This window comes from Lates calcarifer, linkage group LG17 (assembly GCF_001640805.2).
Source record: "Lates calcarifer isolate ASB-BC8 linkage group LG17, TLL_Latcal_v3, whole genome shotgun sequence".
Lineage (NCBI taxonomy): Eukaryota > Metazoa > Chordata > Actinopteri > Centropomidae > Lates > Lates calcarifer.
The window spans coordinates 2,860,751-2,871,111 of NC_066849.1; the positions used below are offsets into that span (position 1 = coordinate 2,860,751).

At 39.0% G+C, this 10,361-nt stretch overlaps 1 protein-coding gene across 1 annotated transcript; it reads right to left on the reverse strand.

Annotated features, from left to right (window-relative positions):
* Window positions 1-1,659: 1,659 nt before the first annotated feature.
* Window positions 1,660-8,722, reverse strand: scp2b (sterol carrier protein 2b). The gene is made up of 5 exons (XM_018670091.2): window positions 8,561-8,722; window positions 7,450-7,540; window positions 5,530-5,659; window positions 5,199-5,278; window positions 1,660-2,541 (listed from the first exon to the last, which is right to left on the reverse strand). The coding sequence occupies exons 1-5, from the start codon at window positions 8,581-8,583 to the stop codon at window positions 2,446-2,448; spliced, it is 420 nt and encodes a 139-aa protein (XP_018525607.1). The 5' UTR covers window positions 8,584-8,722; the 3' UTR covers window positions 1,660-2,445.
* Between the last annotated feature and the right edge of the window lie 1,639 nt (window positions 8,723-10,361).

A 10,361-nucleotide genomic window follows, 5' to 3' on the forward strand; every position in this document is an offset into this window, starting at 1 on the left:
CCACTGAGCGCAGCTCTTTAAAGGGCAGCTCTCTTGTCTCATATATAAGCACTACATAAAAAAGGACTCAGTCTCACCCAGAGTGTGTTTGTAATGTAAAATGTGCCCAGTAAAGTTTCTCAGCTGCTGCTCTCTTGGTCATCACTTGTAAATTAACACTGCTAACCCCAGATGTGTGATATTTAGGACAATATCTATCAGATATAACGTGCAGTCAAATGGGAAATCATTTTCTCTGGCTTTGCTGCATCTGTGGAGAGGTGTTTTTTTCGTGACTAACCCTGCTCCAAACTATCCACTTCAGTGTCTGTGGTTCCAAACAAACCCCTTGGTTTTTGCAAATACACAACCCAGCACATCTTGCAGCGGATAATTATTTTATAGGGTAGTAATGGCCTGTAAACAAGATGAATCACTGGTATGTTATATGAAAGTAGTAAACATTTCATAAAGGTCTGGGTCATGGTGACAGTAGAGCACAAAGAGATGTGAGATAACTGAAGGCGTCAATGCAAATAAGGCCTTACATTATCACAATATCACAGTGGCATGCCACTGATTTAGTATTGCACTTCCATAAAGTTAGAAATCTTTTTTAAAAGACTGGTAAAAATTGATGCAGCTGTCACAGAGATATCCTCACTTTTAGTCCGTAGAATGGATCAGGCTCAAGAAAGGCTCAAGCCTACATTTCCCATAATGCAGCTTAATAGCATCTTTTATTGCTTACCTCTTCTGGTAATATAGTGGTGCAGTATTTTAAGTATTTTAAACACCTTAAAAGAGTTAACATTTTAGCTCTTCGGTTTTTGTTTTACAGGCTGAGTAGTTCTCTCATGACAAGGTAACTTCATGTAAAATTAGTGGCATACTCCTTTAAGTGATTTACTTTTTGGGGGAATGGTGGATTATCATTGAGAATAAAACTTCTAATATTTATTGATTGGTTTTATTTTTAATCTATTATTCTATTCACGTGAAAATTGGTGCATTTGTGACATTACTCTACTTGTTAACTAGGTTTGATGCAAATAATCCTAAACATTTCTAAATGCTCCATTGCAAAATAAAAGGGGAGAAATAAGACATCACACTTCTGAAATCTTATACTCAAAAAGCAGTCATCATTGACCAATGAAATAACCCCAGTGTGACTACAGAGTAAGACCTAGCAAACCACAAGAGCCAAGCCAAAGCTGCAGTGGAATCTGGGTCAGAGCTAGTTAACAGATTTGTCTTTTAGCCATGCTCCTCCATTTACAAAGGAAAAACTACAGCGTGGCAGTCTGGAACCAGGTCGCTGCAGTGTTGGAAAAGTGCAAGGTCCTAAAAAAGGGGGAACATTAGACAGACCCAGCAAACCTGACGGTGACATCCAAGTGCTGTCGCGCCTGAACAGAGGACCATTATTGTGGAAGGTCACACCAACAGAACCTCAAACTGGCCCCCTAAATTGTCTGTGAGGAGTCATTTTGTGTGTTAATATCCTGTGGAGCCAGGAGGAGTGTGATCATGTGAATTTAATGTCTACCCTTCAGACTGAATAAACACTAAAGCTTATGTTTGGACATCTGGCCAATATTTCCATTTTAACATCCACAAACTCGACATTACAATTTGATCATAAGATGCCTTCATCTTAAAAACACAGAGTCAGCATGTTGTTAAATTCATTTTATTTCACACATAAACTGTTCTGGGCTTTTTGTTAAAGTCTGCAAAATTATTAGAAACAGAAAGTCAAGGTAATTAGTCATGGACTTGTGCTAAATAACAGCTCCTGCCTAACAAAAACAGACACGAGTCAAGACCACCCAATGGACCTTGCAGCACAAATTTATTTGGTAGAAATCTTTTAGAGATTCAAACAATAAGGATACCACGGCAGAAAATTACAACCCCCTCCATTAAAACAGTGGGCGGCCACAGTTAAAAACACTTCTGTGTTGTTGGCTAAAAACTGTTAATCTGAGACAAGGAGGCACTTAGACTGTGGTGTCCATGATTGTGGGAAACAACATCAATCTGCTCTACTCACAACATCTCCAGACACAATACACTCAAAGATTTCATCAGTAATACATATTGGAAATTTGGAAAGTCAAAAGTGGACATGAAGTGAATTAGTATCACAAAGTAGGAGCACCTGTCTCTACTCTAGTCTACTGACAGTGTTATCATGAGAGGGCCTGCAGACAGGGACTTGATTAGACAAATAACTATCATTCCATCTACCTTTTTCTCCAGTTAGACTGGTGGAGCTGCTGACTAATCTATCCCCTGGTCAGTCAGTGAGGTCACTAGTAGAAACAGTGGCTCAGTCCAGTGATGAGAGGGCTTACAACCCTGTAACATTTATCTGAAATCAGACTTGCTGTTAAACTCTTGGTGGTTAACTCTATTCAGTGTTCAGAGGTGTAGGTACAGGTAGCTCCAATGTCTCATCTACAGCTTGGCTTTGCCAGGCTGCAGCTGCAGGTTTTGAAGCTTCATGGCTAGTCCCATGTTTCCTGTGATCTTCAGCTTGCCCTGGAAAAACGCCTGTGAATCAGAAAGGGTAAAAATCATCAACCAGACAGTTCTGAATCCAAAGAATGGGTCAGTCTGTGTTGGAGAGAACTACATGCTGCTGGTTTAAAGAGTTACCATGAGAGATTAACTCAGCCCAGGGGAAAGTGGGGCAACAGCAACAACAGCTTATGAAATGTCAGGAAACTGCATGACACACGGGCACAGAGTGCATAGAGTTAGAAAAATGAATGCTTGTGGACTGGAATGAAGAAAAAAAGAGAAAATAAATCATATCAGGAGGTAATAATTCAACCACTCTGAGAACAGTAATTCTCAGAATATTAACTAATTTCAACCTCATGTGGGTTTATGACAGAAATGGAAGAGATGAAATGATCAGTTTTGCCTTGTATGAAAATCATCAGGGCAAAAACACAACCTGTCCAAATTTCTAAATGACGGGGGATAAAGCAGCGGAAAAACTCTTGACTGTGTTCTTGGAGCATGTTCCTCCCTCCAGTAATGGCTTTCCTCCTGGTGCAAGTAATCACTGCAAATGGCCGTGGACTGATGGTAGAGAGGTCCAAACGACCCGAGTGGCCCACACGGTTCACTGCCTCTGCCCGTTACAAGTCAGGGTTTGAGAACATTTTTGCACAAACATGAGGGAGCTGGGAATTTACATATTGGCATAACTAATTTCAAAACGAAATATAAATAATTTAAGTCTATCACTCACACAAAATAATTTTCTTGACCATTATCATGTACATTTTCTACCTTAAAACAAATGTCTTATGTTATTCCATATCTTTATTTCTGTCTTCCACTGCTTTAAAACTCCCCTAACCTGTTTATGGCTCTTAGCCCGAAGCTTATTTGCTCATACTGAGGACAGACATCTTTACAAACATCCACAAACTTATAATTTCATTTGTATTTAAACAAAGAGGAAAAAAGAGCTTGGCACTGTATTTTATAGTAAATGCTACTCAAGCAGTGCAATTGTTTCCAGAAGCAGAATGATGTATGTGGGACTGAGTCAAAATAAACTGCAGTGGCTGTGTTAGTGTTAATGATGGAACATGTCATCCAGTGCAATGGTGTGACTCATTAATGTGTTTTTAATTGCAGTTGGATGACAGTGGAGCTTTATGACATACAGGAATAAGACATATGAGGCTGTGGATACATGCAGTTGTTAGTAGGACTACTTCATTGTTAGTTTTGGTCTATTAATTGCAGACCACAGAGGTTGAAACATCTGCCCTTCTTTCTCCTGTTTTATGTTTTCATCTTACTCACAAACGACTTCATGGCCTCTGGTCTGAGGGCGATACATTGGCAGTCGGCCAATAATGACGCAGCACAGGGTTTCCCTGTTAGTGTCACCCTGACACTAACAAAATATCCTGTTAGTACCACATCCAACTGGCAAACAACTCTGTTCCACTTTTTAAGAGAACAGGACACGCAGACTGAGGTGAAATGAACTGCAGGGAAAGCCAGGAGCTCTACATGCTGCTACACAACTGAGTCAGTCCTCATACTATCGTCATACTGATGCCATTTAAAATATCATTAACACACTGCGGAGTACAACAGCAGGTACGTTAGTCAAGATATAGGTAAAGGAGACTGTAAAATCAACATGAGTCAACACAGCCTTGCTGTCTTTTTAGTAATAAAGTAAAGTAAAGTAAGTAAAGTAATCTTTATTTTGTTCTTTTGTCTTTGTTCTTTTTTGTTCTTTTCTTTAGGTCTCTCCTAAAATAACACTCAATAACACCCAAACTGTTTTTGGTCACTGTAATTATTCTTTCTGTCCATACCAGCCGTGAAGACAACCCTTTAGACAGCAGTTTCTTCAACACATCTTTCCTTCAGATGAGTACTGTATTATTCACTGGTCTGCACAGTTACACTTCAGTCCAATGCACCTGAAGAGAAGCTGCCTAACACAACACTCCTGTGACAGATGACATGTCAAGTTGCATGTTTCACATATAAAACTCATGACTTAATGCTTTTGTTATTCATCTGTGATCTGTGATCATTTTCAACACTGTCAACACCCAGAAATATAAAGTGTGCCTCCTGTTCATAGTTCAGTAAAAAATCCTGGTGCGCCACAGAGTCTTTCCTGTTGACAGCCTTCATCAGCCAAAGCACAGTGGAAGAGGTTTTACTTGCATCTAGTTCAAAAGTAGATCGGAGCAGTCGTCAGACACGAGCCCACCACTCCGCTGATGTGAATCTTTAAAGTTCATGGGGCAGCCCTAACACATACACTTAAGTTCAACTGAAGCTAATTTGATTCAGCAGTATGAGGTGACAGTTTTTCATACAAAATTACCTTCTTGGTTTGTCTCACTGCTGAAACCTAACATTTGTTTTGGCTGAACTTGTGGCTTTTGTTTAATGATGGACTTGAAAAAATGTGAACCTCTCCTTCAGTAATAAACAAACACATAAATATTAATTTAGAGTCAAATAAACATAGGCATTTGTGTATTTTCATTGGTGAATTTCACATTCCAGAGACCTGAGCTGCTCCAGCAAAAACAGGTGTGGTGCGTAAAAGATGCAGGAGAGATGACCGGAGGACATCTACACACTCACTAGAATCATTATCAGTGCTACCTGCAAATGAGTCCGCTAAAATCACACCATGGGTGAATACTCACAGTCTGTGGGTTCATCTTCCCAGTCATTAAGGCCAACAAATCTGAATCTGACATGGAAATGGTGCAGTCTGCTTTCTTAGCTGCAAAGCAGGAACATAAGAGCCACATTTAAGTCAAACATAGAAACAAAAATATTTATTTTCTGGTATTTGAGGGTATGAAGGTAAAAAGAGATGTAAAAGTCTCATAAACTCATGAAGCAGACAAACAGTCTGTGCAGGCCTTGAACTTCAAACTGAATTTACACACAGTTAAATATTAACATCATTACATGCCTCTATAGGTTTCCACTGTCTTGTGAGAATGTTTTTAGGCCATTGAGTTTTCTTACCTGTATCATTGTGAACACAGCCTTTGCCACTCTTCACATCCACAAACCAAGTTGCCTCCTGTCCATTCGGGCCATCCTTCACTTTGAAGGCAAACACTCCCCCAATCTTTTTCACAAACTGCTCTCCATCCTGTTTAAAGTACACATAGATCTTTTACACACAATAAACCGGGCAGTATCTACAATACTTGTGAATTCAGTTTTCATCACCTATTTTTACAAGCTCATGGCATAATCAGTACATTTCTCAGCTAGATTCTTGTTTTTACATTGTTGTTCAAGATAGGTTAGGCTACTCAGAAATCCTGCACATAATCCTTTCAGATTTGTGTAACAATGTGTTTTCAGTACATGGTAAATATCTGTATATGAATGCATGGAGAAGAGTGTCAGTGGTTAAGGGATATAGGAACCATGTTTATGGATTATTTTCAGTCTCAGTAATGACAGAAAACAGATGGTGAAAAGGCTTCAACCCAACAGTTTCCATGTTTTAGATGATGAAAACAGCCACAGAGTCAGTCAGTTAGCTGTGGGCTACACCTGAGTCCTGCCATGCATGACAATGCATGAAATGAGAGTTACTGTGAGGCATGATCTGCTGTTAGAGAGAACATCTTTTTATGTAAGGCTAAACATATCTATGAATATTTAGCTCCAGTTACCACTGAAGAAACATACAAGTAAGTTCTGATTTCTGATGCAAAATTTGCCAGTTGGGTCATTAGGGTTAATGTGTTTCAATTAAAAATCCTGTAATGCATCTCCTAATTCCTAATTCCTTGATTTGCAGATGTTTTATGAAGACTGAAATTAAATGTGTTTGTCAGACTTAAGGATGTACACAATGCATTTGGTGAGCAATACTCTGTGTAAACAGAATATAAACAGAAACTTTTATCACAAGAAAACTTGACAAGGCACCATTAAATCTGCAGGCTATACAGGCAAGCTGTTTTAGGCTAATGCTCTTCCTCTGGTTACTTTACTCTTTTAAGTCAGTGTTTATGGAAAACACAAGAAGTTAAGACAGTTGGGAAACTCTGCCTGATAAAATGGGATTTGACATAAGAAAAATCCACTTCCCTCTCAATTAATATGGAAATACAAAAGTGGGACAAGTAAGTCTCTCTGTAAAGCCAAGCTTCTCATCCAAAATTTTAAATCTGTTTGTCTGATCAGTTCCCTGAGATATATCACACTAAACCATGTCTCTATCCAGGCTCCAGTCGGCTTCCCTGTTGCCATTTCTCATTGCTGACAAATTTCATTCATTACATAGACAGCACTGCAGCAATGTTTGAGATGAATATGGTATGATTGGGGTCACACAGAGGTAACTGCTTAAAAACATGGACTTTTGGACAAAACCATTTGTCTGATTGAGTCAACATAAGCTTGAAATTATATTTGTGCTATGAAATGACAGTTTGGGAACTGATCCAAAAGTGCCACCATGAGGCTAAAGTTGGAGCAGTATGGCACAGCCATAAAAACACTGAATATAACTGACTAGATAAATGTATCCTTATAGGAAATGGTAAATGGTCAGCACTAATATAGCTCGTATTGACCGCTCAAACTGCCTCACACTACAAATCACATTCACACACACACATTGCACTTGTTCTATATATATATATATATATATATATATATATATACACACACACACACACACACACACACACACACACAAAATGCCCTCTAATCATCCTACATTGGGGGCAATCTAGAGGAGCTGGGGATCGTACCTCCTGAGTCACACCAACTGATTCAACAAAATCTACAAGCATTCTTTTTAAAGAGGTACTGACATGTCTCATAGTTTTCACCAGTAAAATGTAAAATGTGAGAATAATATAAAGCCACAGGTCTGCAATGACAAATATTGTTTCATATTGTAAGGTATGTAATCACCTCCTGAAGCTTTTTGTTGATTTCCTGGAACACAGCATGTGCCTTGAACCCCTCCAGTCCATCACTTGCACTAGTGTTAATTGCGTGAATCCTTGACATGGTGGAGGCAAGGGGAAGAGAAATGAGAAAGTATGGTTACCGGCAAGTGAAAAAGCTGACACCACTGTGGAGAAATGTATATGTTGCCAAATATATTCATAATATATTCACAATTCCTGATCAAACATTTAAATTTATGTTTATTTGAATATAATTGTTATTGATTCTGTAACACCATATTTACTCTTTTGTGTGAATCTAACCACTGGGGCTCAATGTGTGTTCACCCCACAGACTGGTTCGCCCTTGTCAACTTCATATTGTTTTTGATATTGATATATATAACATGTGAATACCACCCTCTATTCACACACTCCGGCGTGACACAGGGTCCACTCAGTTATCACTTTCAAAAAAAGAGTAAAACTGTGGCTTCTACACTGCATGTGTCACAAACGGTGTATCCAAACATCTTAACAACAACTTACAGATAAATCCAGTATGTCACCATCTTTATGCACCTGTCTGCAATGGACAACAAAGTGGCAAAACACGACTGTGCTGATAGTGGTGTGTTTGTTAATGTGCAAAGGTTGGTGCATAAACAGATGATGAATAACAACCCAAAACACAGTTATACTAAAACAACGCTACAATATGTCTCGGGGAATTCATAACACTCTTCACTAATAATCAGTTCATGTGTCCATGTATCGGCTTACACCTGCCCTGTGGTATCTTATAAACCATTGTTTAAATGTTTATAGTACGTAAGTGCTTGAAAACGTAGACCAGGGGGACCTGAAGGTGCTAAAATATCACGGTTGTGCTAATTATATTGGAACCAACATCGGGGTAGCACGCTAGCTAAAGCCTTGTGGTTAAGTATCAAAGAGATAACATTATAGCGCTAAGTAACATCAGCATACTTAAACTTGTTTGATATTTCGAAGTTAACTCGTTGTAACGTTGATGTTAACCGGAATAGGGGTGACCTCAATGAATTATTTTTTAAAAAGACAATATGGCTCACATTATCACAATTTTACCGTACAAAGTTTAGCATTCTTACCGTGATACTTGTCTTTCAGGCATTTTGATATAACGTTAGGTGAACAGACAGTGACAAAGGTTTAACAGCGCAACAGACCTACTGATGTAGGTTAGCTTGTACTTTGCCTGCTGTTTGCTAACTACACTTCCTTGTTTCTTCCTACTTTCCCGGATCTTCAGACTCGACATGTCGATGTCAGATAGCCCATGTCCTCATAACCTGACATATAATTTCCCTACATTATATTACGTAGTGAGTAACCTGTAAGCTCTCAGTTTGAAGGATTTATTATAAGGATCACAGGGCTACCGTGGTTTCACGGGTTTTAGCCCATACACTGACTACCTACATTTAATAAATACACTATACTGTAAATCACACCACAGCCATTGGTTTACACTGATTTCCAAACGAGTAAACTCCTCAGACTTCCTTGGCTTGTGTAATCCATCACAGTCATACATCACAATAAACACCAACAGCACAGATTTTTTTTTTTAAAGAAAAAGAAAACGATGCAGACTATGATTATTGTGGTGGATTACACCACGAGTTTCACTGATATACACACTGTGCAGAATTTAAAGCCAGTAGCAGTCTGGCACTTTGGAAAAAGCAGTACAGCAAACAGTAAGAATAAAAAAAACCAAAACATGTACATTATTTCTAGTGAAGTAGCTTAAACCGGTAATTTAATTTCTATGATCATGTGAGCCAAAAAATTTGAACATAGCTTTTTTATGAAAACAAAGCTCATGCATTATAGTGTATAAGCTGCATCACCCATGGCTATATACAGCATGGTAGCCCCCCTTCAAAAATGCTGAAGTGAAAATGGGATGGTTATCTGTCTTTAGAAGTGACATGTGTAACATCACATCTGCGTGGCTATCCTGGTTTTCAGTCTAATCTTTGCAAATCCAGAGCTGATCAGCACATGTCCTATCAAATACATCTATCATTACAGACAAATAACAAATACATAAACATGAACCTGTAAATTATTACCACAATATCACTAGAATGTTTTGTGGAATCACTATAAATGATACAGTCACATTTCATGAAGGAGTAGAAGAGGATCCTCATCTTATGTTCTTCGCCTGTTTCTGCACATTTCTATTCCAAACACACACATACAGACTGATTGTTAGTGTTGATAAGGTATCCTTTAGCCTTCTAACTAAGTCTGGGCTATGGTACCTTCAATATAAACATGACAGTCACAGAGAAATGAGACAGTGTTATAGAGAGAGATTAAGTGTGTCAACATTTGCATGACAGTTTTGCTGATTACTGATCAAAGATACACTGCAGGGTGTCATACAATCAGACAGCTACATAAGAGATAATTCAAATTTGCAGAACGCTGTTGTTCCCATACTGCAGGCTATGTAAAGAGGTCAGATCAGCAAATGACACTGCATTTAATGTAGACAGCATGAGTGGAAGCAAACATCAGAAAATCTCATCAGTCTAATGGAAGTGGTGAACTATCACCCTCAATGCTTTTGTACAGCCGGGGGGGGGGGGTTCAGATAGCGACAGAGGCTGGTGTGTAGGGGAGGGCTCAAGTCCCAGGACCCAGCTCACACTGGCTTGATCACTCCCTCACCCATCACAAATGATAGGTTGAATGCTCGTTAAGTCACGGGAACCAGGCCATGTTGCCCTGCAAGTCAACTTGGTGAAGCCCAGAACAGCTGCTAATCAGGAGAACACTGCACTCTGCTGGTCAGACCACATGTTGGAAATTAATGGGTCAAGTTCTCTTTTGTCTGCACTGTGCAATAAACAATGTTCTAATCCTGCTTTTTAT

Excerpts from the sequence above, each read along its gene's own strand:
- scp2b (XM_018670091.2), bottom strand. The coding sequence starts at position 8,583 with ATGCCTGAAAGACAAGTATCACG. Across the intron at positions 5,279-5,529 it reads CTGTGTTCACAATGATACAG|CTAAGAAAGCAGACTGCACC; the intron begins GTAAGAAAACTC and ends CCTGCTTTGCAG. Across the intron at positions 2,542-5,198 it reads GGAAGATGAACCCACAGACT|GCGTTTTTCCAGGGCAAGCT; the intron begins GTGAGTATTCAC and ends TCTGATTCACAG.